The sequence below is a fragment of the Chaetomium strumarium genome (assembly GCF_033439665.1).
Source record: "Chaetomium strumarium strain CBS 333.67 chromosome Unknown B0T15scaffold_8, whole genome shotgun sequence".
NCBI lineage: Eukaryota > Fungi > Ascomycota > Sordariomycetes > Sordariales > Chaetomiaceae > Chaetomium > Chaetomium strumarium.
Genome location: NW_026944436.1, coordinates 19,787 through 44,832, shown reverse-complemented (window position 1 = coordinate 44,832; position 25,046 = coordinate 19,787). Strand labels below are relative to the sequence as shown.

At 56.6% G+C, this 25,046-nt stretch overlaps 8 protein-coding genes across 8 annotated transcripts; 3 read left to right on the top strand and 5 right to left on the bottom strand.

Annotated features, from left to right (window-relative positions):
- Window positions 1-274: 274 nt before the first annotated feature.
- B0T15DRAFT_497288 (uncharacterized protein) lies at window positions 275-1,361 on the bottom strand (the record flags this gene model as incomplete). The annotated part of the gene is made up of 3 exons (XM_062867255.1): window positions 275-662; window positions 734-983; window positions 1,058-1,361. The coding sequence occupies 3 exons, from the start codon at window positions 1,359-1,361 to the stop codon at window positions 275-277; spliced, it is 942 nt and encodes a 313-aa protein (XP_062717348.1).
- Window positions 1,362-5,141: 3,780 nt separating this feature from the next.
- Window positions 5,142-7,969, top strand: B0T15DRAFT_316291 (phosphoribosylglycinamide synthetase). Its single transcript, XM_062863992.1, has one exon. The coding sequence runs from the start codon at window positions 5,424-5,426 to the stop codon at window positions 7,779-7,781; it is 2,358 nt and encodes a 785-aa protein (XP_062717347.1). The 5' UTR covers window positions 5,142-5,423; the 3' UTR covers window positions 7,782-7,969.
- Window positions 7,970-8,464: 495 nt separating this feature from the next.
- B0T15DRAFT_316309 (uncharacterized protein) lies at window positions 8,465-9,663 on the bottom strand. The gene is made up of 2 exons (XM_062863993.1): window positions 8,812-9,663; window positions 8,465-8,751 (listed from the first exon to the last, which is right to left on the bottom strand). Exons 1-2 carry the CDS (start codon window positions 9,527-9,529, stop codon window positions 8,558-8,560), a joined length of 912 nt encoding a protein of 303 aa, XP_062717346.1. The 5' UTR covers window positions 9,530-9,663; the 3' UTR covers window positions 8,465-8,557.
- A 523-nt stretch (window positions 9,664-10,186) lies between these two features.
- B0T15DRAFT_316274 (cytochrome P450) lies at window positions 10,187-12,563 on the bottom strand. Its single transcript, XM_062863991.1, has 3 exons — window positions 12,193-12,563; window positions 10,849-12,110; window positions 10,187-10,769 (listed from the first exon to the last, which is right to left on the bottom strand). The coding sequence occupies exons 1-3, from the start codon at window positions 12,421-12,423 to the stop codon at window positions 10,598-10,600; spliced, it is 1,665 nt and encodes a 554-aa protein (XP_062717345.1). The 5' UTR covers window positions 12,424-12,563; the 3' UTR covers window positions 10,187-10,597.
- Window positions 12,564-13,338: 775 nt separating this feature from the next.
- On the top strand, window positions 13,339-16,119 carry B0T15DRAFT_544020 (uncharacterized protein). The gene is made up of 2 exons (XM_062870038.1): window positions 13,339-14,354; window positions 14,408-16,119. Exons 1-2 carry the CDS (start codon window positions 13,589-13,591, stop codon window positions 15,781-15,783), a joined length of 2,142 nt encoding a protein of 713 aa, XP_062717344.1. The 5' UTR covers window positions 13,339-13,588; the 3' UTR covers window positions 15,784-16,119.
- Window positions 16,120-16,254: 135 nt separating this feature from the next.
- On the top strand, window positions 16,255-18,152 carry B0T15DRAFT_316248 (uncharacterized protein). The gene is made up of 2 exons (XM_062863990.1): window positions 16,255-16,991; window positions 17,088-18,152. Exons 1-2 carry the CDS (start codon window positions 16,555-16,557, stop codon window positions 17,698-17,700), a joined length of 1,050 nt encoding a protein of 349 aa, XP_062717343.1. The 5' UTR covers window positions 16,255-16,554; the 3' UTR covers window positions 17,701-18,152.
- Window positions 18,131-20,841, bottom strand: B0T15DRAFT_316226 (WD40-repeat-containing domain protein). The gene is made up of 5 exons (XM_062863989.1): window positions 20,582-20,841; window positions 20,379-20,460; window positions 19,407-20,316; window positions 18,875-19,348; window positions 18,131-18,809 (listed from the first exon to the last, which is right to left on the bottom strand). Exons 1-5 carry the CDS (start codon window positions 20,721-20,723, stop codon window positions 18,561-18,563), a joined length of 1,857 nt encoding a protein of 618 aa, XP_062717342.1. The 5' UTR covers window positions 20,724-20,841; the 3' UTR covers window positions 18,131-18,560.
- Window positions 20,842-23,991: 3,150 nt separating this feature from the next.
- B0T15DRAFT_315915 (uncharacterized protein) lies at window positions 23,992-24,952 on the bottom strand. The gene is made up of 2 exons (XM_062863986.1): window positions 24,920-24,952; window positions 23,992-24,796 (listed from the first exon to the last, which is right to left on the bottom strand). Exon 2 carries the CDS (start codon window positions 24,461-24,463, stop codon window positions 24,053-24,055), a length of 411 nt encoding a protein of 136 aa, XP_062717341.1. The 5' UTR covers window positions 24,464-24,796; window positions 24,920-24,952; the 3' UTR covers window positions 23,992-24,052.
- Window positions 24,953-25,046: the final 94 nt, after the last annotated feature.

Below are 25,046 nucleotides of genomic sequence, written 5' to 3'. Positions count from 1 at the left end.
CACAAAACATTACTGTAGGAGTAAGCACACATTATCACCCCCCACCTCTCTCACAAAGCCCAAGAGAGGAGGTTCCTTAACCGACAGGATCAATCCCAATCGCCCCCCTCTGAGAAGTCTTGGTAACTTCACAAGCCCGTCTCAATATACAGCAATGTTCAACTCCGTAACCCAAACCGTATCTAAGGAGTGTCGTTCATGGTTGCATAAAAGCTTCCCCTTTTCCGGCAAAGCAGCCGCATGAAACGAAATTAGATGGGCCAATTCAAACCTCTCAGATGAGAAGCACCATCCCAACGAGACCGGCAACGAGCGCCACAGCAGGAGCGCCCATCACGGCCTTGCCGGCGCCGGCGGTGGCAGCGGGCGGGGCAGTAGGAGAAGTCGTGGTGGTGGTCGTCGTGTTGGGGGTGGGGCTGGGGGCCGGAGAGGTTTCGACGGGAGGCACCGAGACGGTGTATGAAGTAGGGATGATGATGGTGGTGGGCGGCAGCGGGGATGAGGTGTAGACGGTGTCGATGGCCGACACAATGACGGTCGAGTAGCCCGTGACCGTCTCCTGCTGCGTGACGGGCACGTTGACGGTGTACGGCACGCGCGTGGTGATGGTCACCGGGATCATCTCGGTCACGGTGCGCACCTCGGTGTTGGTCATGGTGATTCTGGTTGGCCAAGTTAGTAAACTCTGATCGAAAGCAGCCGAGAGGGGGCGATCTCAGTTGCTGGGGCTTACGTGTCGGTTTGGGTGATCTCGATCGTCTCGCCCTTGGAGACGGTGGTGTATACGGTCTCTGGGCAGCTGACCGTAGTGTAGACGTCGGTCGTCTCATACTCGGTAGCGACCGACGTCGTGTAGACAGTCTGCGTCTGCTGCACCTTGGTGACGACAGTCGAGGTCGAAGTCCAGGTGACCTCGACCGTCTCGCCGCCAACAACCTTGGTCTCCGTGACGGGGCACAACTCAGTCAGGGTGGTGTAGACAACTGTTGCCAGCCACGTGTGAGCAGACTATGGATGACTCGTGGCAACAAAGAAGGTGTGTGAGGCGGCCGCTTACCTTCTCCTGCCGTCTTGGTCACTGGCGGCGCCGTCTTGGTCACGACGATGGTGGTGGGCACGGCCGTCTCGACCGTGCTGGTCGTGGTGTACGTCGACGTGCAAGTGGTGCCGGACTGCGTCGTGGTCTCGGTGACGGGGCAGACAGTGGTGTACGTCACGATGACCTTGGTGGTCACCGTCTCGCATTCATCGCAGTCGCCATGTTTATATCCCTTCGCAACAAGTGCTCTCTCGCCCCTGAGAGGGATGTTGGCAGCCAAGGCCGACCCGGCGAAGGCGACGAGTGAAAGTGCTGCTCTCATGGTTGTCTCTGCGGCCCGTGTAACGCCTACTACGGCTGTGGGTTATAGCGAAGGTTGCACGTGGTGTTGGAACCTAGGTTGTCCAGGCACAACTTGTTGCAAGCTATGAACGAGGGGCTTGAGGGAAACCGTGAGCGAGCGGGAGTAGTTGTCGTGGGCCGATGACAGAGCAGGATGAAGAGATGCCCGAACCAGACGATCCGGGAGACACATGTTTATACACCTCGAGTCGACAACCCCAGCCCCGGGACCTGGACAGGAGGGACGGGCGGGGATAGGAGGGTAACGGTGGTACAGTGGGGTTGGGATGACATCTTCGTTGTTTGTCACACAGGCTAGCTCGAGACAACCCACCTCTGGGCTGCATGGAACTGGGCCGTGGGTAGGATGGCAGGTGGAGATCAGAGCGACCGGGAGGCCGGCAAGGGATTGGCCTGGATACAGCCTTGTTCCCAGAATCGCGAGGTTGGCGTGGTTGGGCAAGACACCACCCCGGCTGTGCGACCGAAGGCGGAAGCTGGTCCCAGACCGACGCCAGCGACAGTCCCGTGCATGTGCAAGGTAGGTAGTACTGTACTGTACAGTACAGCGCAGTCCTGCCGGCTGTTCGGTTCAGCCAGGCCCGTTGTTGGCCATGTTGGACGGTATCCAGGAGGAGGCGGGCAGCAAGCCCCCGCCGTCAGACTTTGTTCGTACCATCCCAACGGTCTCGTCGTCCAACCAAGTTGCAAGCTTCCTCCACCACGGCCAGCCTCTTCTACTGGTACCACAGAGCTATCTAGAGTCTAGAAGAGGAGCTTTGGCCCAAAACGCCACCGGATAGCTATGGCGCAGCTGCAATGGAAGCGCTTCTCACGATTACTCTTTTGTTTCAAGCCTTCGCGGAACGCGGCACAGGTGGGTTTCCACGTGAGATTGAAAATGCCTTCCTAGTCATTGCTTCTCAGCAGGGAAGGTGTAAGAAGAGGAGCTTCAGTCGTTCCCAAGCGTGCCGGGAATGTATATGCCTCATCCGTTGAATGCCCGATTCTGGAAGAAAACAAGCTCGATGCACGTTAGAGACCTCCACTGAGCGAGAAAATGCCCGGATGCTGTGTGTTATTAGTGGAGCAAGTCGTCAATGTTGGCTTGTGGTGTTGTGGGGGTGATTGATCGCTGGGCAGCAGGCTCCCTTGCAAAATAACGACACTTTAGTGGCTACAAGAGCAAGACCCATGTCACTCAGCCCCTGCCAATGATGTCGCCGTCCCGGAGCGATGACGATAATAAGCGTGCCAAGTCTTCAAGTTCCATCTGAGATCCGCGCCCCATTGTTGGTTGTGACTTCCAACTTCTGGTGTTTCTGGCTAGGACCAGACCTTACCCATCGGCCGGCCCGATCATTGACCATATGTACAATACATAAGTGGCAGAGTTGAGAGACCAAACGGTTCCAGGTTCATTTTTGGCATATCCGTGCTTGGCAGATAAGCTTCTTCCGAAGCATCATTCAAACATGATTAAGGTTGGTGGGTGCTCTGTTTCCTGTCCTCAGTGTCTCGGCGGTGGGCTATGTGCTTTGTGTGTCCGTAGTGAGTTGATGAATCAGAATGTGATTCCGAGTCGATCTTTTATGGCGGCCGGCGGACAGAGCGGAAGACCTGGGGAGTCCCGACGGACCATGTGCCCACCCAGGTCTTCTTCCCGGGCGTTGGCGACCTGCTTGGTTCGACCTGCTTGGTTTGGCATATGTATTGCCCGGCCATTCTCTTGCCGATCGCTGTATCACGCGGCCGAAGGTCCTTACGCATCCCAAAAAGCAGAAAAAGCAAGGCCTGCAAGCTGGCACGCTGGGTCGCGCGATCAGCGGTTCGGCGCGTTGACGTGGAGACAGGTCGGTCGAGAAGAAGGACTGGGCCTCAGCGGGACGGAACAGAGCTGCAGCTCACTCTACGTATTGTACCTAGGTATGTAAGGTAGAGAAGGCGGCTTTCGATAATAATCACGCTGCAACTCTATACCGCATTACGTCGGGAAATCCAAGCTGGAAGCTGCCGAGTGGCCGTGGCGGCATTGAGAGAAGAACTGCTGGAGTTCCTTACTAACGTCTATAGTAGACACCCCAGCGGGCCAGCCTTACACACCGATCCGATCGATGTGGCATCCACAATGTTGGTTGAATATTCCTTGGTTTCTGTTCGTTCCCTCGGAATAATAGCACGGGCTCGCATACCAACGGCAATCAACGTGCTTGCAATGACACCCGACGCACCTACTCACATGTTGGAGCGGCTTGGGAAATGATGGTCCACGCGATCAGAGTCGGGGGCACGACATCATTGACGCTTCTGCCGCTTCTCGAGCGGCCACGACAACACTCGTGTTTGTGATCGAGTCCAGGCGTTCGACGGTAATTGGTTCGCTACAACGACGGGTGCATACATACCGTTTGTGCCTCAAGGGCTGCAAAGGCCAGGCATGCGGATTGTCAGTCGGCTCGCACGTATTCCCTACAATACGTGCCACCCGTTCACTTTCGACATGGCCAGTCCTCATGGTCCTGCTGCCGGTAGTTCTTCCGGGTCAGCAGCCGTATAGAAAAATGGCAGTTCATGGTTTGAACAGCGTGTGCAATTGGCAATGCCCTCCACCGTTTCAAACATGAGAGTTTGACCGCCTGGGAACACAGAAGCGGGCAATGCCGCGCGACCCGGCGGTGCTGTTGGGTAACGTAGACCGCCTGCTCCGGCTCGTTCTGGTTGGACATGGAACATATTTTGGGTACAAGAAGATACATCGAAGGCGCTGAATCAAGAGGCTTGCTTAGAGTCCTAGTGCTTTAAGCGCCGTACGGAAGCAGTTCAACCTCTTAAAATCCATGAACTACCTAGGTAGTGAAGCCGAGTTGATTTTGGGCTGGAAGAGAAGGTCTGCTGGAGACAGTGGAGAGTGCCGTCGTTACTGGGGGCCACGAGTGGTTCCTGAATTGGTGGAGTCCAGCGGGTACGTACCTTCACGGTGGAGTAGGCCGGCTCGCGAAGTTGTCAATAAGCTACGGATACAGTCTGTTACCGTAAGCTCCCGCGTCGACAATCATTGCAAAATGCGTCGACAGCTTCCCACTCCGAAGCTTCGCGAGCGGCCTTCCATAGACTCACTCTTGGGTTCTCTGTTCGGCCTGTTACACGGTCACTGCCGACGGCCCCGCAAGCATGCGTTGAGGGTTTCGCTGAATAGTGATATCGGCATCCCGCCGTCTTGATGGTGTCGATGATGGAAAAGTCATGATGCAATAGGTGCATATCGGATCCCCTGATCCAGGTTTCCAGGTTCCTGCCACATTTGCTTGCCTTACAAGGCAGAAGGGCTCCTTTGCCGTTACATGCAGGAACCAATGAGCTGCATGCTCTTCCCCTCCCGAACCACTACGACCGTTGGATCCGAGCACTGGTTCTCGAAGCCTACCGTACCCCAGCCACCACACGTGAAGAGAGACAACTATTCTTCAAAGTGTTATAGTACTCGGACACTACACATAGCAGAATAGGGCGCCGTAAATGGCCTCTAGTAAGCCACCAGGTCCAGTTCGCAGCGACCGCCGCCGCCGCGCCGCACTCCAGTACAGTTCGGCTGGTACCAACCGCTCGGTGCCCGATGCTATTTGTGCTACATCGGATCCACCCCAATGCTGACACTCTATGGAGTACGGACGCGGTGCGTAAGGCACAGTCAGCTGATCAGGGCTTGTGCTGGTAAAGTTTGGTGATCATCGTTTTTCTCCTCTACAGCCCAAGGTTGCTTTGCCCTATAGTAAGTACACACACAATCAGACTCGAGGTGTCCAGTTGTCCTTAGAAACGAATAGCCTTCGTTACTGTGTAGATCGCGATTCACCAGCAGAGACAGACCAAGGGTTCGCCCAGGAATTGGCCAATCAGCGTTAGCTCACCGATAAGTAACAGATCCGAAATCGCGGGGGAGGGGTAGAAAAGTCCCCTGGCAATTTTTCCCGCGCTCTGGACGCCGCCGGAGGGGCACGATGCTAGGCAGAGAAGGACCGATCAAGTTTGACCCAACGTGAAGATGTCGGCTCTGCGCATCCTACTTATCGGAAACGGCGGGCGCGAGCACGCCCTCGCCTGGAAGCTCGCCCAATCGCCGCTGGTGGAGTCGATTATCGCCGTGCCCGGGAACGGAGGCACCGCGCGACTGCCCAAGGTGACCAACGACACGTCTGTGGCTGCTGACAACTACCCGGGTCTTGTCGAGCTCGCAAGAAAGAATGGCATCAATCTCGTGGTCCCGGGGCCCGAGGCCCCTCTCGTCGATGGCGTCGAGGGCTTCTTCCGCGAGGCCGGCATCCCCGTCTTCGGCCCGTCCAAAGAAGCCGCGCGCATGGAGGGCAGCAAGACCTTCTCCAAGGACTTCATGAGGAAGCACAACATCCCAACGGCCGCCTACGAGAACTTCGACGACTACGAAAAGGCCAGCCAATACCTCGAGACGATCGGACACAATGTGGTGATCAAGGCCACCGGCCTAGCGGCCGGTAAGGGCGTGATAATCCCTCAGACACAGGAGGAGGCTCAGCAGGCGCTCAAGGATATCATGCTGGACAGGGCATTTGGCTCTGCGGGTGACGAGGTCGTCATTGAGGAGTTTCTGACGGGCGACGAGCTGAGCATCCTCTCGTTCTGCGACGGCACCACTATCAAGTCGCTGCCTCCCGCTCAGGATCACAAGCGCATTGGAGAGGGCGACACCGGCCTCAACACGGGTGGCATGGGCTGCTACGCGCCCACCAAGCTGGCCACGCCGCAGCTGATCGCCCGCATCGAGCGCGAGATCCTCCAGCCTACCATTGACGGCATGCGCAAGGACGGCTTCCCCTTCCGCGGCTGCCTCTTCACCGGTCTCATGGTCACCCCCGACGGGACGCCGAAGGTCCTCGAGTACAACGTGCGCTTCGGCGACCCTGAGACTCAGACAGTGCTGCCCCTGCTCGAATCGGACCTGGCAAAGATCATGTACGCCTGCGCCGGGCCCGTTCCGTATCTGGAGGATATCCCTGTCAGGGTGTCGCCCAAGTTTAGCACGACCGTGGTGGTAGCCGCCCCTGGATACCCCGAGTCATACCCAAAGAACATCCCCATGCAAGTAGCCGAGGCGCCTCAGGATATAACCATCTTCCACGCCGGCACGAAGCTCTCGGGCGACACGCTGCTCACCTCAGGCGGCCGAGTGATCGCAGCCAATGCAGTTGGTGACTCACTCCGGGCCGCTGTTGACAAGGCCTACGAGGGCGTCAATCTGGTCAACTTCGACGGCATGTACTACCGCAAGGACATCGCCCACCGCGCGTTTCGCAAGTCGGACGCTTCCAACAAGTTGACGTACGCCCAGTCCGGCGTGAGCATCGACGCGGGCAACGAGCTCGTCGACCGCATTAAGGCCGCCGTCGCCACGACCCGCCGTCCTGGCGCCGACGCCATCATTGGCGGTTTCGGTGGCGAAGTCGACCTCTCGGCGGCCGGCCACCCAGGCGCGCCCATCATCGTCGGCGCCATCGACGGTGTCGGCACCAAGCTCATCATCGCGCAGAAGATGAACAAGCACGACACAGTCGGCATCGACCTCGTCGCCATGAACGTCAACGACCTAGTCGTCCAGGGCGCCGAGCCCTTTATGTTCCTTGACTACTACGGTTGCTCCCACCTTGACGTCTCCGTCGCCACCTCTTTTGTCGAGGGCGTCGCCAAAGGGTGCATCGAGGCAGGCTGTGCCCTGGTCGGCGGCGAGACAGCCGAGATGCCCGACCTGTACTCCGGCGACGACTACGACGCTGCCGGTGCCGCAGTTGGCGTGATGAAAGCCTCCCAACGCCTCCCGCGCAAGGGCGTCATGGTCGACGGCGACGTCCTGCTCGGCCTGGCTTCCTCGGGCGTGCACTCCAACGGCTTCTCCCTCGTGCGTAAGATCGTCCGCACCCGCGGGCTGGAATACGCCGACCCTTGCCCCTGGGACAGCACCACCACCCTCGGCGAAGCCCTCCTCACCCCGACAAGGATCTACGTCAAACCGCTCCTTGCGGCCCTCGCGCAGACTGGCGCCGCCATCAAGGGCATGGCGCACATCACCGGCGGCGGGCTCACCGAGAATGTGCCGCGCATGCTGCCCCCGCACCTCGCGGCCGAGATCGACGTGGCTACCTGGGAGGTGCCGCCCGTGTTCAAGTGGCTGGGCCAATCGGTTGAGCCGGCCGAGATGGCGCGGGCGTTCAATAACGGTCTAGGGATGGTGCTCGCCGTCGAGGCGGGACAGGCGGCCGAGGCGGTGGTCAAGGCTCTGGAGGGGGCCGGCGAGAGGGTGTACACCGTCGGGCGGCTGGTCAGGAGGGAAGGGGAGGGATGTGTTTTGCGGAATCTGGAGCGGTGGGCTTAAGGGGTCTAGTCATGAGGGATGGGTAGAGTGTTTGGCTGCATGGGATCTATGACCTTGGACAACGGGTCAGAGATATACGGGGCAAACAAAATCTCAATAGATGGGTGCTGGGATTGACCACATCATACACGCTAAGTCTGCCCGCGTATAAAAGGCGGCTGCCAATACAAAAGGCGACGAGAACCGCTTTCAACCTGTTTAGGTGGACCTTGCCTTACTGCCTGGTTACGAACAAGATGTTGGCTTCAAAATTGAGGCTAGGGCTGCCATTTTCCGTTGGCCTGATATTCTGAACTCAAGGGAAGTACAAGTACAAAGCTAGGGACTTTCAACGGGATATGAGCGGGAAATAGGGTGAATGGATAAGATTGCCTTCTAGGTAATATTTGGTTGATCTAACTCTCTTATATAGGTACGTGGGTAGGTGTTCTCTCTAGAGCATGTCCAAGAACAAGCATGTTCCGTGTCAATCAGAGTCTTTGCGATTCCCTTAACGGCACCTCTATGCTCCCCTCTATCCTCTATAACAGCTTGCTTCGTGTCCATATCATCGTTGACGCATCTTTGAACGTGACCTGGTCCTGGTATCATTCTTCTTCCCGGTCTAAGGGTATCAAGACGAGGCTCTCCCTCGGCCCCCGCTGATTTGCTCCATGTAGACTTGAAGCGTTGCAAAGGGGGTCCCCCCTCTGCAGCTGCCACCGCGGCTTGAGCATTGGCTGAATTCAGGTTGAGATATCATTTCATCCTCCAATTGGAAGGAGACGAGCTTTTGGTCAGGCAGCGACTTTCATCTTGGGCGCCGTGTTGGAAACACCGTTTGCTTGGCTGTCCCTGGCTTGGGAAACGGGCTGCCTCCGCGCCTTCTCCGTCAAAGCGACGAGCTCCTTGAGCATCAGCTCCCGCGTCGACCTCGTCAGCTCGTCAACATCGGCGGCGGTGAGACCAATGGTGGAGATGGGTTCGAGAACTGCATGCCCCAGTCAGCTAGAGGTTGAGGTAGACACAAAAAGGAAACCGTTTGACTTACCCTTGCACGGGATGCGGCCGGACTTGAAGACCATCCCCTTGATCCAAAGCACATGGCTGTAGTTCGCAACGACCACCGGCACGATGGGCACCTGGGCCTGGACCGCAAGGTGGAAGGCACCCTTCTTGAAGGGCAACAGCATCGGTTCTTTGGAGTAGCTGCGGGTGCCTTCTGGAAACATGTAGACGCTCTGCCGCTTGTTGCGGATTTCCTCGGCGGCGCCGCGCATGGCCGAGCGGGCGTCCTGGCTGTTGGAGCGGTTGATGAAGATGCTGCCACTGAGTGCCATGAACCAGCCGAGGAACGGCACTTTCTTCAGCGACGCCTTGGCGGTCACGCTGCAGTACTTGGGAAACATGCACCCCAGCATCAGCACATCGAGCTCGGTTTGGTGGTTGCCGATGAAGACGGCCGGACGGGTCTTGTCGAGGTAGCCGTTGGGATCTTCAACGTCGAACGTAACGCCCGTTGTGAGGCCCATGACCCACTTGAAGCTGCGGGCTACCGTCCATTGTGCCAGTTGGTGGTAGCCGAGGAGGCGAAGGGCGATCGAGGCGGCCACGCCATAGAGTGAGCAGATGACCAAGGACAAGTACGAGGCGAGCGAGCGAGCCACGAAGGCCGCTCTCGGCACCACGATCGACACCATGTAGAAGGAGATGACCAGGACGGTGTAGCCGGCGAGGAAACTGCCAACGTAGGAGAGGATGGCCGGCATTTTAGCGCGAGGGGAAACCGGAGAGTTCGGGCTTGGGAGAAACAATGGTCGTCGGAGGACGGAGCGCCACTGTCGCACCTGCCGGACCCTTCGTACCTAGGTAGCCAGGCAAAGAGAGTTTAGGGACGATGGAAGTGGCGCTACGGAGTACGGTTCTCCGGAAGTCCCTACAAGCGGGGTGTTTCGAGGCGGACGATCCTAGCTCGGCGGCGATGCCTAGTGCACGGGCATTCGGAAGGTGCGGTGGGCTTTTCACTAACAGCAGCAAATGGGACCGCGCCCTTTTTCTCTCTGCGTGATGGTGATGGTTAGCGAGGTTGCGACAGAATGGTCATGGTTCCCAGCAACAGCCCGAAATGGGATATGTCTGCAGTGCGCATGTGACTGCAGCGTACCGATCCGTAGCATAAAAAGTTTGGACGAAATGAAACTGGGGCGTTGCTGTCAGGTGCAGGTTGCTGGGGTGTGGGGTGGAGGGATGACGAGAGTACCTGACCGACCGTCTCCAATTGGTTGAAGAGCCAAGCGTGACACCAGCTCCGCGAGGTTCTGAAGTGGTTGGGGTAAGGTGTTGGGGTAACATTAGCGTGGGGCCGGTACACAGTACTAGACGAGGGGTCCTTCCGAGCTTGCTCATGGTGTCGTGAAGAGCATATGGTCGTCCCGTCGCCAGCACGAGGCCAGATAACATACCTGCACCTGACTGAAGTACACTCAGCATAGCAGCTTACGAGTTATCCAGACTAGAAATCGATCAGCTGTTCCTTCTGAAGTTGTTTCTCATATTGACTCTAGTAGCAACTTATTCATACCCGAGCGCCCTTTTGTCAAGTCCACGAGTCAAAGGTGATGAACGAAGTCAACATCACGATCAGCATTGGACCGCTACTCTGGCAAAATCCTATAGCTTAGATCCAATACCGACTAGTGATATATATATGTCACGCCGCAGATGAGCACCGGATCTGGGCACACACCTCGCCAACCAGGCAACCACACACCGTCTATACCGTATATAATGCAAACCTGAAGAGACCGCACCATCTGGACGCCAGCTCCATGCATGCTCTACGCTGTTCCCTTCCGTCTCCTGACCTCAATTCTGGCTTGCACCGGCGGGATGATATTGCCCCCAAACCAAATCGGCTTCGGCCTTTCCGGCAACGGCTTGAACTCATAGTTCTGCACCAAAAAAGCCAGGATTATTTTCAGCTCGTGTGCGACAAAGAACCGTCCAGGGCTATCCGCGTCAACATTAGTATCAAAGCAGCCATCACACTTTGAAGGAGAACACCATATATGATCAGACCAAGACTCACCATGCATGACGCCCATGACTAAACGCCAAGAACTCCGGGGTGGTGGTGACCATGCCCAGCCTTTTGATCCTCAACGCCGCATCTGGCACGTCTGACTCCCTTTTCTTCCCGGCGTCTCCAGCACCCTCGCCCCTCGCCCCCTCTCCGTAGGCCTCGCGCTCGCGCGAGAAGCGCCAGGGATCATAGCGGTCCGGGTCCTCGTACAGGTCCGGATCGCGGTGTGTCCCCGCCAGATCGAGCATCAGGAACGCGCCGTAGGGCGCGTGCCAGCCCTCGACGGGGTTGGTCACGCCGTCGGGCGCGACCACCTTGCGGTGGGTGAGGGCGGTGGCAAAGTGGCTGAGGCGCATGCTCTCCTTGATGGCGCTGTCGGTGCGGTGCAGGCGGGAGAGGGCCTGTTTCGTCCAGACGCCGCCGGCGCTGCGCCTGGCTTCCTCGGCGAAGATGCGGGCGGTTTCCTCGCGAATGGCTTCGAGGTGATCGAGGGCCTGGTCGGAGGAGAGCAGGTCGAGTAGTAGGTTGAAGCCTGTCATGACGGTCGTGTGGATGGCGGCGAACTCGATGGGGAGGATGCGTTTCGAGAGCATCTCCGCGTTGAGCTCCGAGCTGAGACCTTCGGCTTGGGCCTGGCGAATCAGCCATGTGACCAGGTCTTCTGGCGGCTCGGCGTCGGAGCCCTTGCTGTGCATCATGTCGCGGAGGCGCTTTTCGATGATGGGCTTGGCGTGGAGGTATGATTTGCGCCAGTGCCACCAGTTGCGGAGCACGAAGAAGGGAGCGACGAGCGGTAGGAAGATGCGTGGGAAGAGCTGGAAGATAAACCCGTTTTGCACGACGTCGTCGGCGAATGCGACCTGGCTATCGAGGAACTCCTGGTTCCGGCATAACTGGGTGCCAACGACCATTCGATTCGTAACCCTGGGCACGACCCCCAGCCATGCCTCCCAGAGGTTCAGCGACTTCCAGTTCTCTGTGTCCTTCCCGAAGGTAGCCTCTACTGCGCCGCGGACCTCCTCCTGCACGCCGGGGATGAGGCCGACGATGTTGCGCGCCAGGTGCTTGTGGATGGTCCGGATGGGGAATTGGTCGTCGCAGCCCAAGAACTGGTAGTCATTGAAGAGCGCGTCTCGATGGGCTTCTTTGGTGGAGAGCGCATGATCCGGCTGTTCCAGCAGCCACGCCGTCTGGGACCGAGGGACTACGATTTCTTGCGGGCGGCCGGGAGCCGAGGGGGCGACAAAGGCGCGGCCATGCTTGGCGTACTGCAGCACTTGTTGGTCAGGCTTGCTGGGAGATTGAGATTGCCAAGTCCTCTCTCGTTCCCGCATGTGGGCTCTGGCATACCTTCTCGTGGCCGTCGGCGAGCCAGGAGGTATAGCGTGTCGCAAAGTAGAACCAGTTCTTGATGGTCCCCAGGAAGCTATCGCCAAATCCGACTCGCGGCAGGGATTGCGCGTACCGTGGCCTTCGTATGAAGTCGACGATGAAGGAGACAATGGTGAGAATAACGAGGTAGGCGGCGATACGGCCGCGAGTCAGCGACTCGAACAGGTGCAAGCTTACGTCCGTCGCCATGGCCAAGGTGCGCAGTCCTCCAGGAGCCGAGTACTATGCCAGGGCCCAGCTATGCTATGGATGCCTATCTCGACGGAATGGCTGTGTGGACTTGCGGAGAAGATCGAGGCTCGATGTATGCCTTGGGGGACACCATGTCGTCTCGTCATCTTGCTCGTTCTCTCGGATACAGCTCAACCGGAGGCTGGATCCCTCGGTGACTGACGTGCTGACTGAGCCGCAGACCTGCGGACAGAACAAGGGACCCCGGGGCTCCAGTGGGACCGCCGAGGCGCTAACGTTACCGTTCAACGTTCGGCCCGTAGCAAAAAGAACGGGAGGGCGTACGGACATGATCGCCCGAGCTTAGGCACAGGCGTGGGCTCCTATAAACTGTATCTAATGATAGGTAGGATGGAGGCGCAATTGAACCTACATACCCCGAGCTCTGAGTACCTGGTAAATATCGCAGTCCACTGTGTACAGTAGAAGCCAGGTTCGGACCATGTGGCTCGGCGGGTACTGTACAATACAAGTACCGAACGGCTGCACGTTTCAAGTGTTCCGGTTGCGAAGATTCCCGGTAGTAGTTACGGATAACTACACGATATTGTGGGTTATTTTCAACCATGTACATAGAATTACCACATCGAACTCGACCTATGCGTAGCCCTAGCTAATAGTTATACGGGTTGACCGAGCTCAGCAGTCGAATACGGGAGAGATGATGTGCAGTATGATGATATTAATGCGCCTGCGGATGGGAGTGCTTGCTGGTTCGTCGGCCGCCAGGTAAGTTACTTTAGTTGGAGCCGCTACCTGCATTATGGGGTATTCGGTAAGTTACGTACATACCACGTGCATGTACCACAGTATGTAACCGTCAACCACCCCACCCTGGACTTACCCATAGTTCCCGCCCCATCTTCCAACATTCGACAATCCGATACGGATACCCAGCGCTCCAGCTATCTAACACAACAACCGACAGCATTTTGCGCGCCGTTCTCTCACTTCTCTAGGAGTCCGAGTTACAAATTTAGGGCAGCTCGTTTTACCGTGTCCAATCCCAGCCTAAGGATGTTGGCGCTTTTGCAATAACCGAGCCATTCCCCTGAAAACCAGCTTTCCCTGAGCTGAGAGGCCGCTGGTTCGGGGTCGCGGTCGTGACTCGTGGGTCTCGACAATGGCCGCATCACGTCGCGGGCAGCCGCCGCTCTCGGTTCGGCTGCCGCAGCCCTCCGCAACGGCCGCCTTGGCCGACCTTCCGCCCATATCGGCCCTCTTCCTCATCGACTTTGACGTCAAGGCCGGCTACACCATCGTCTGGAAACAGGCCGTTTCCGGCCTCGAGCTGGAGGGCACCGTCGAGTACAAGAGCCTGCCGTCCGGCCTCCACACCGTGTCTGATGACCTAATATACTTCGTTCACGATGGTGGCCATGCCGGCCTTAGCGCATTCGTGAATACCCCCACCGATGAGGAGGAGACGCGCCATGCGCGCATGATCGCCGTTGGCGTGCTCGTGCCGCTCAGTTACGGCCGCCTCGGAAGGGCATGGCGCCATGCCGAGGCTCTGAAGGATCTCGCTGCCAAGCTCGCTGCCGATCGGAGACAGACACAACTGCTAGCGAACTACTGGGAGCAGCACGCGGTGCGCGGGATCACCGCGCCTCAGCCGCTGAAAGACACACCCCTCGAATCTCCCGTCTTGAGTATCAAGGTCAGCCGCCCGGGTCTAGGTAAAGGCCATGTTAGGAACCGCTCTGCGTCGGATGGCGCAGCCTTGATCCCGCCGGGCCATCGACTCTCTCCCTTCCATCCAGCCTGGAGTCTCACATCCCTGCTGGACACTTTTGGGCCACTGATCTTCCCCATTCACCGCACCGCGCTGTTGCGCAAGCGCATTTTGATCTCCTGCCATGCCCCTGTGCATGAGGTCTGCAATTTTGGTAGGCGTCACCATGCGCAGCTCCGAGAGTTGCTGTCAACTAACCTGTTCAAGTGTATGATATCTCAGTTCTGTCCAATGTACCCCTGTCCGTTTGCGACATAATAGACCCTTCAGCCCCGGTTCAGCGCCTTCGGCCGCTATTCACAGTCGGCGTACATGACATATCCTCCTTATTAGAGAACCAAGTCGGACGAAAGCGATCCGTCCGAGGGGACAACCCCGACGAAGACGCCGGTTCGGGATGGGTCGCGTGCACCACCGACAGCATCCTCGCCATGAAGGAGGGGCTCTGGGACATGCTCATCACCATGCCACCACCCTACACCTCCAACGCGAAGCATCGCGTCTGGCCGAGAGTAGAATGCCCCAAGGGAGTCCCCGTGAAAGCCACCCAGCGCGACCTCCGCCGCTTTCGCTCCCTCACCATGGGCCTCCGTCGGTTCGCAGTAGCACGGGGCTCCGGCCCTCGCTCCCAACCGCCCAACCCACGCAGTCCACCCTCGGACGCCGGCGACTCCCCCGTCCCGACCATCCCCGCCATCCGCCTCTCCAAACCATCTTCAACGTCCCGACCCGGAACTGCTGCAACGGATGACCGTCCACCAACCCTCTCCGCGGTAGGCAACGGTAGCGACGACACAGATAAGATTATCGAGCCCACCACCTGGGCCGCCCTAGCCTACAACGGCTTCATGTGGTGGGCCTCGGCAGGCGAGAAGCGGCACAGCGAGGAGATCGACGAGCAGAGTCACGACGCCGCGCTGCTGGAGGACCTGATGGCGCCGACGCCTGGATCACCCGTTATGGGCGGCGGCGGCGGTGGCGGTGGGCCCACCTCATCCTCCCAACGGCGCGGGGCGCAAGGGCAGGGTCAGGAGCAGGAGCAGGGGAGATCTAGCTTTGGCGCGGCCACCACCACCAGCAGTAGCGGTGGCATGGGCCTGACCGATTCGCTTGCTCCACTCCCTGACCAAAATGGTGATGGCGCTGACGATGAAGATGATGAGGATGCGCGAGCGCAGGTCGAGCTCGCGGTGGTGGCGTATTTCCACCGACTGACTACCTCTGTGTTATCTGTCCTGGCGGATATAGTCGACTCCTCCGAGGACGATGATGACAATGACCTGTTGGACCTGGACGTGGATACCAATGCCGAGCTTGATGGGCCTGCATCGTCGCCGTCGCTAAGTGGAGCGGAGCATGACCGAGGCAGTCGGGAAGAGGAAGCGAGGTTGCTGGGAGCGAGCGGCAACAGCAGCAGCAGGGGCTGGGTGAGGGTCGATAGTCAGGCGCTCGCTGAAATGGGGCTGGATGTCTGGAGCGAGGCGGACGCTGACTTTGTCAGGGAGCTGGTGGCGAGGTATTTCTCTAGGAGAGCGTATGTTGAGACGAAGGGGGTTGAGATTTGCGGAGTGAGGGTTTGTTAGTGGCGGCCCGCATAAGGGTTGAGTGGCTGTTTTAGGTTGGGACTAATAGTTATACTGTGGTAGTATATCCTTGGCCATGGTGAACGCTAGGGCAGTGAAGGGGCTATAGGAGGACGTGGAGTGGATGAAGTTTACTACACTAAGCCTGCTGCTAATGATGCTGCATGACGTGTAGATCAGGCGGTTTGCAAGGCAATCAGACTGTTTATAAACCGTGAGTTAAAGCCTCTAATATGTCTAGAATAGTGCATGTTGGACTCCCCTTAGTAACGGAACTACGATCCATCCATTTTCACGGCTACTAGTAGTATATTTGGCAGGTGAAATGCTACAGCCTTTAGCGGATTCCGACTTCCATGTTCACCATCCTGCTGTGAAGATGTGTACTTGTGTTATACCAACGCCTTTTGTAACGTTGGGGTCGTTCACCCTAGCCCCTATTCATCGATATTCAAGATGCAGCGGACCTAACCCTAACCCCGGTCTCGTAGTGAAGTTCAAGCAAGTTCGAGTTCACTTTCAATTCATTAATACCAACTCCTAATAAGCTCCCTTCCTTCCCACTTAATCCGTACACAGTGACGGACTCAGTCTACAGTCTACCGTTTTGTTGGTCCACGAACCTCAGCCCCTTGCGCCAATCAACTTTTCACACACATTTCATTCCGTCTCGTCTTCGACACACAGTGCGGCCAAGAAGTTTCTATCTCACTCTACGTCCACCCTCCACCCTCACCTCATTTGCTTGCGCCACCTCATTTCATAACAACCATGTCCCAGCTCCAACCACATCCCCCAAACACCCCCCCTCCACCAGACAAAGAACTCCCTGCAGCCCTCAACCCAGATGTCCTCCACGCCGCCATCGCATCCCTCTCACCGGCGCTCGAACTCCTCGAGCGCTTCCACCACCGCAACAAGAACCAGCACCGCTTGTCGAAATGGTGGGCGCAGGCCGACATGCTGCGGCGGCATGTGCGGAAGATGTTGGGCGAGCTGGAGGCCGGGTTAGCGGAGGCGGAGCGGGTTGCAAAGGCCAGGGCGAGGGATGAGAAGAAGATGAAGCAGAACCTAGGGAGGCTGCTCTTGGTGGATGGGGTGAGGAAGAAAAGCGGGCAAGGAGGTGATGAGAATAAGGGGGGGATGGTGGTGGCGGTCAAGAAAAGGGCAGAGTACCTGCGTTGGAGGCTTGGACCGGGGGCTTACCTGTGGGTTCTTTCCTTTCTTTTCCTTTTCTCTGCTGTCTTTCTGCTGTTTTCGAGATTCTGTATTGTACAGTACAGCGGCTAATCCCTGTATCGCAGCGCATTTACCCAGTTATCAGCCGATAGGCAGTTCGCGCACCTCGGCCTGATGCTTCTCGGAGTATTAGCACAGGTGGACAAGGCCGTTGTGCCGTTCGCTCCAGAAGTGAGCACAGAAGCAGCCGGGGAGCGAGCAGCAGTATCAGATGCTCAGACATCCGGGCGAGGAAGTGGGACTGCAGGAGATCGAGGCACAGCCGATACAGACGCGGCTATAAGGACGGGTGTAGATGTTGACATGGGCGTGGCCGTCTCCAGGGAGGAGGTCTTGGCATCCATCGAGCAGAACGAGAAGACAAAGGCATGCGCTATGTCCTCCCTACCCAGCAAACCATCAGTTCAACTGCGGAGGGAAACGGCCGCGGCAGGCCGGCAAACATCTACTGCAGCAGAGGCAGGAACAGATAAGGCAGTGAGCAAAGAGACAAACAACAGCACCGACGTCTCAATAGAATGTTTAAAGTCAAAGAAGACGAAAGAGAAGAAAAGGGCAGGCGACGAGTTCGACGACATTTTCGGGGCGCTGGACAAGAGCAGTAGCAACAAGGCGCCCAAGAAGAAGAAGCGGAAGAAGGGGGATGAGTTTGACGATATCTTTGGTGGTCTGTCATAAAGCATGGTTCTGCTTCACTTGGCTCTCAGTATGTAAGGGAGGGCGGTCGTGAGAGATGCCGAGCATAAGGTAGCTCCCGCGTACCTACACTTCAACGTGAGGAGCGGAAGCAACGCAGCAGCAAACACTGATTAGAACTTCTCTACCAGGGATCACTGCACTGTAATCGTGTAAAGTGAGATTGGAGATTACGCTCAAACAAGAAGAATCACAGGAACCCATCCATCCCGTCCAACCGACCAGGCAAAAGCCACTCCGTCCAAGCAATTTCCTGACGCCGCGACATCCAGAAGGAAAACCGCCCACGTCACTCCGACCCCGTACATCTAAAACCAACAAATCGATGAACCGACCCTCTTTCCAACGATAAGTGACATCTCCCACCAGACAAATCTGAGAGCAGTTCCCGTTGTATGCCGGCTTACACGCGAGGTTTTCTGCACCTACACGCTCGCAACCGGTGCCGACGAGAATCCATACTTGTGCTGGGGTACAACATGAAATGTCGAAACCGGTTGCGCCTTCGGTCTAAATTGCCAGACTCGCCGTCTCAATAGTGCTGCAACGCCTTTGGCCCAAGTACCTGGGCTGCGGCTCAGCTCAGTATTAGTCTAGTCAGCACTAGCGTTGGAGGCTGGTACTGCTGAACATTTATCGGATTTTTTCATCGGCATCGTTCGTCTCGAGCAGGGCTCACGCTATCCCTCTTAGCCTTCATCCCAGGGATTTATGGCGGGTGGTTGTCCCGAGCTCCATCTGAGTAAGTCCAAAGCGGATAAGGGTTATTTGTCCTTATCCGAAGGCCAGCGTGGCGGATAAGGCCAAGGCCGCACCGAACCGGTACTTGACAGCCCAGCCCCTTACTGCCGTCGGTCGAGACGGGTGTAGGACCAAATGCGCGCCTTCATATCGCCGGAGCCGGTCGCAAAGTAGCCACCAGCAGGGCTGGCCGCCGGGCTCGGCGCAACGGAAATGACCGAGTTTTTATGTCCTTGGAGCATGAGCTGCGTCTGCCCTGTGCGCGGGTCCCAGAACTGGACGCCGCGGTCTTTGGAACCGGAGAGCACCCATTCGGCATCTGGCGTAAGGGCGACACTGAGCACGAAATCCTGGGTCGAGTGTCAGTAACCACTACACGGATAGAGAGACGCTCGACTCGATATACTCGACGTACCCTATGACCCTCAAACGTTTTGATGCAGCGCCCTCCCTTCAGCGGCTGCTGGGGATGAGAGATGGTGCGCGTGGTGTTCAGCTCCCACATTTTGATGGTCTTATCCAAGCTGCCGCTGACGAGCTCACGCGCGTTAGGGGAGAATGCCACGCTATAAACGCTGTCCTTGTGGCCATCCGGACCCTCAAGACGTTCGAGGAGAAAGCCCTGCTTGATGTCCCACACTCTCACACTCTTGTCAAGAGAACCGGCAGCGACAAGCTTGGTGTCAGGGGATATGGCAACGGTAGTGACGCCGTCCTCAATGCTTAGGGTAAGCTGGCACGCGCCAGCTTCCAGGTCCCAGATCCTGACGGTCCTGTCGCCGCTGCCAGAGGCAATGGTTCGCCCGTCGCGAGCAAAGTCGAGCGAATAGATGTCTTGGTCGTGACCTGCGAATGTCGTCCGAATCTGCCTTGCTTGGATATCCCAAACCTGTCCACGTTAGTACGCTGGTGGGGGCAGGAAAGTATGCTATGAAAAGAGAACTTACTCTGATCAACTTGTCCTCGGCTCCCGTGGCAAGATACTTGCCATCCGGGCTGAAGCAGACGCTTCTGATGTAGAGGTCTCCGCTGAGATCGATGCTGTCGTCTTGGAGAACGCAGACCTTCTCACCTGTTGCGACATCATAGATCTGCGCCGACCTGTTGCAACCCGTCGCAACGTACTTGCCATCGTGGCTGAATCTCACACAGCAGACAACGCTTTCGTGCACGAGGGTGTGCACAAGATCGACGTCAAGAACGCGAGGAACATGCTGGTTGAAAATGGCCCACCAGTCCTCCCTAACCTTCTTTATATGGTTCGGGAGCCGCTCTGGGTCCAAATCACCCAACGCATTAGGGTGGTGGTGAGGAGGCGGAGGAGGAGGCGGAGGAGCATGTTGCGGCATCCGGGCATGATCGGGCGTGGGATGAGTAGGGACCTGCGGAGACTGGCCGGGCCCGTTATAGGGGACCGGAGTGTTGATTTGCGGCGTGGCCGGGCCCCCAGCCGCCGGAGGCCTGCCAATGGCTCGCTTGTTCGGTCCCGGAGATGCGGTGCTCTGAGGGGGCTGGGGCGGGAAACCGCCTGGTGCAGGTTGCGGATACTGCTGCTGGAACGGCGGCTGCTGGGACGGCGGAGGAGGGGGAGGAGGCGGCCCCTGCAGTCCGGGGGGTGCAGGAGGCATATGAGGTGCCTGCTGCTGTTCCTGCTGTTGCGGGTGGGGAGGAGGGGCTAGGCCACCTTGGGTGACCTGGCCAGAGAGAATAGCGCCGATCACACTATTGTTTCCCGGGTTCCCAATCTGCGGCGGCGGCTGCGGCGGACCGACGTGCTGAGGAGGCGGATTCATCGGTCCCGGCGGGCCTCCGCGACTCTCTAGCTGGCGGCGTAACATAGCGATCTCCTCCTCATACCTGGTTGATATCGTGTCAGGAAGGCGGTGTGCCTAAGGGAAACCCGCAATTACGCGACTTACTTTTGCTTCAAATTCACTTGGTTCTGTTCCATCTGGTACACCTTCTCACGGATTAATTGCATCTCTTGCACCTGGGCCTGGACTATTTGAAAGCTGTTAGCACTAGCTCTCTCGTTCAATTGGGCATGCGCCACGCCAAGACCAGGATTGGGCTGTCCCGATAACCCATGACGTGATGACGAGCCAAGTGCAAGAGGCCTTACTTTGATGCTCATACGTCTCGTTCTGCTGGATGTGCGTCTCGAACTCAGCTCGGAGCTGATTGAGGAGGTCGTTCAGACGACCGACAACCCCATTTGCGGGGCCGACATTGGCCATGCCACGATGACCCGGATACATCGACATCGTGGGCGGTCAATCGTCGTTATTCTCCTCTCGACTTAATGAGTCGTAGCCGAGATCGCGCGCGACGGAAGGACGCGTGAAAGATATGGATGGCAATGAAGATTATTTTTGTAGGCAAGTCAAACGGCTGATGCTTGAGGACTCAGCCTCCCCGCGCGAGCGCAAAAGCACTGAATCCTGTAAGAGTCTTGGCGCGAGTCGGATGCGCGTCACCCCGAGGATAGGCTGAGCCTTGGAATGAGGCCTGCGCTGGGTTGTTCAATTGTCGTATGTCTACTAGGTGTTGATGTTGAAAGCGTGGGTTGGTCGGGAACTAGGTCGGGACGAAAAAAAGGAGGGTGCGTCGTGAATGAGCAGCTAGGAAGGAAATGGAAGGAGACCCGGAGGCCAGAGCGGAGGGGGCGGCTGGGGAAGTGCAAGGCAATCTGCTGCTAGCCAAATCATCCATAGAAAAAAAGGTGCATTAGCCCGATGTGCGACGGGTGGAACTCAGCAGGGCAGCCGACCGGGCAGGGTTTAGAGCGGGTCGCCGAGTGGAGACAGCTTAAGGCGCTTGTATGACAAGCGGTTCCGGCCCGTGCGTTGCAGGCTGTCAGCGTGGCATTTCTGGCGGCGGAGAGAAGTTGGGGGGTGTGGTGGATCCAGGAGGTGTGTGCATCCACCCGCAGGAGCGGAGTGCCGGGGTGTCTTCAAAACTGCTCACGTTTGTTTCCCGAGGAACAGCAAACCCGTGACATCAACGTTTGGGCGAAGCATGCCGGTGCTGAGCGAGCAGGGGTTGTTTTTCTTTTTTTTTTCTTTTTCCTTTTTCCTTCTTTCTTTACTTTCTTTGGTTTTTTTGGCCTTTGGCATTTCACGTAGTTATGTATAAATCCCAGTTCATCTAGCTTCATTAGGGCAACCTAACTAAGGTACCACGTGGGTACCTACGGCAGATATCATGTATATAACTACAGCATCCACTTGACGTTATTTAGGAAGAGGTTTGCTAAGTTGACCGACCCGTTGCTGAACGTTGCTGAACCAACCGATTCGCGAATCCGTACATACCATCACCCGATTGATGTTCCCTTGGCTATACAATTCAATGCCTGTTTGTTCGTTAGCGCCTGACTTGGAGACCAGATTCTGTCCAAGATCTATGTAAATCTCAATCTCAACATTAAAATGGCTACTTTCTCCATGGGAAAGGTATAGATGGACTCAAAAGTTTTAGATTGTTGCGAGATGCTCTATTTTCCTTCGTTAGGGAAATAGTCTTGTTCGCGGGCAGTTTAGGAGGGTTGTTGCGAGGCTGAGACTAGACGCCCTGTCGCAACTTCCATGCTAACCATCATTCAGATGTCGTCCTGCCTATACGGGTAGGCAACTTACTCAGGTACCTACCTACTGTTCTTATTCACCTAGTATGTTCAGTGCCTGGGATTGGCTATCTGGTAGTTGATGGCTCCAATTGGCCTTGTACGGTTTGCATTATGTACAAGTACATATTGGCCAACGTGTCCAGACCCAGTTGTGCGGCGTCGTCAAACCCAGCCAGCATCCCCGCCCGCTCTATCTCATGGCTCGTTTCATCTGCGAGCACCGGGGCGTGACCGGCTGGACATGCGGAGGTTTAGGTAGGTGTTCCTGCTGTGCAATGCTACGTGGGGGAGTGACCACTCCCACTCTTGTGCATAGACAGGCTGTTATGGCCCCGAGTGCTACAAAACCGGAACTGCATATAGCCAGTTGTGGTCCTTCATTGCATCCGGAGAGGTCTTCTTTCGAACAATGACCATAGACGGGAGCTCCTCTCACGCCACTTCAAGCCGCGCATTTCAGCGGCAAAGGCCCACGGCGCCCCTTCCCTGCTTCACACACGGCATACAGAGTAAGCGACTCCCGATGCTTGGAAAAGGCCGAACGCCAGACTACCCGGACAGTTTGAGGCTTGCCAAGCAGGACCCAAAGGGAACAACGGAAAAGGAAAATATGTGAAGAGGCGGAAGAAACAAAATGAAGAAATGAGGTGACAGTATCCGTACTCCGTACTGTACCTACCTAGCAGGTTTCGTTCCGCAAGGGTGGCTGGTTGCAGAACGGCGATTGCCGCGACTTGATGGACGTTATCTGAGGAGAACCAGTGCACGCAAACGCTGAGAGTACGCTGAGAATACCGCTAATAACGGACTGTCAAAGACGCCATTGGCAGGATTTCTGGTCCGAGCCTGGAGGATACAAGATCGAAACTGGAGTAAAAGAGCTGATGAAATCATGAGGGTGGAACTGACTCGGTAACGCGGTTGGGGTTGTGGCCTGTCCCTTATATCCGATTGAGCCGAACCGAGAAAGGAGATTGCCGGCCCGAGAAAGGAGATTGCCGGCCCGACCTAGCTGTCGGGAGTCGGGACCCTCCGAGCGCCGCTGTTAACGCATTACTATGCTCCGGGACGGTGGAGGTAGATAGCTAGGGAGAAGCATATAGAGATCTCACCACACAAGTTGGCCCGTAAGCGTCGTTCCTGCTAGGGTTTGTTCTGTCTTGACTGACTGGAGAGGCGCGTGAACGATAGAATGGTGTTTGTCTGGGTTCAATCAATCTCTTATGCCTAGGATGGACAAGTACGATGGCAGCCGGAAAGCATCTTATGTGAATCCAGTGAGGAGCCCAGACTTACGGCTACCGGACAAGTCTCGGCTGTGCTGGTTATGGCCGGAATGCGTGCTAGAGCCTTCAATTCAAGACACTTCTACTTAGAAAGCATACCTGACGAACTAAATTTGTCCATGCATCGCCCCATCTCAAAGGTCGAATATTGGTGGTGGGCAGAAGTGTGGAGTAGGCTGAAATCCAGCATTGAACTTTGTTACCTTAGCTTAGCTCTTAAGGCGGCAGATCATGAAAGAGGACTGGGTACTACAATGCGAGGAGCACCGGGGGAGGTAGATTGGTTGGGGAGCTCTCCTAGAATGGATAAGGGCCGGTAGGATCCTAAGAAGATTTCCGGTGTTTGACAGATATCATTGTGGTATGACGAATGAAAATGACGTGACAGCACACCTAGTCGGCTTCGTTATTCATCCAACTCCACGCTCAGGGCGGAATAGAGTCGCGTCCTGGGCCGTAGCTAGAGAACCACCCTCCCAAATCACCCTCAACGCCTTGCAGTCCTGCTCAAAGAGATCGCTCCATAGGAAATGGTATAATACACACCAGAGAATTTGAATGACAGGAATGGTTGGCCTGTAGCCGCCCAAAAAGGTTGTCTTTGAACTGAACCACTGAAAAAATGAAGCAACCCAGACCATCTTCCAGACTTTCTCTTTCTCGCACGTATGAACCGTTCTCAAGAGAAGCTCACGAACTTCGGATCCCTCGGCCGGCCGTCCGGTCCGATCCCGTTATCACGGAAACGCTGCTCCATATACACCCTCCTCGCCTCGTCGAACTTCATTCGCCGCTTCTTCATGATCTTCAAGATCTCCCTCTTCGCCACATCATCCAATCCCGACCGGCTATCCCCGCCTTCCACATTCCCTGTCAGGTCAAAGTTGGACGACGACAAGCCCGCTTCGATGTCATCTTCAAACGAGCCCGGAGAGAGGCGCGAGTAGAGGTAGTCGCTTCCGGGGAAGCGGAAGTTCTGTAATCGGGACACGGAGTCTTGAAACGCGGGCAGCCAACGGGCGCGAGTCAGGTAGAGGATGCTGCCGCTGACGAGGGTGAGAAAAACTAGGCTGTAGAGGAGATAGGCCATTTTCTTTGGTGTGCGCTGCGCAAAAGAACTCGGCCGTTTCGGCTTCGAGAATGTAAAACTCGTTTGAGCGTGGGGGTAGTTGTGAGGTTCAGTTGTGACGTTGAACGGAAGTCTGCGGCACACACGCGGGTACGGCGGCCTAGCTTAGAATGCGCTGCGCAAGGCGACAGGTGAAGAACCAAGGGGAAGGAGGGAAGATAATGAAGAAAATATGATGTGGTTTATGCGGACAGGGAGGTCATTGTCAAGGCGCTAGACGAGCAGCCTTGATTATCGTTGGCGAAGCATTCGGGAGGTTTGATGTCGATTGATGCGACAAGGCGATGCCCGCAGCTGAAGAGACAATGAGTCGTCAGCTGCTTGTTGACGGAGACGACAGATGCGGGAACACGAGGGGAGCATACTACGGTAGGCACCGGTATGTATGTATTGTACATGCTTACTAAAGTAACTTACCATAGTAGTTATGGATACCGTCGGTACAATACCATCTAGATACTGTGTAAGTTACTCCATACAAGGCATGTATTGTACTGTACAGACTAACTTACTTATTACTTTATCTGATCGGTAATTATTTTAG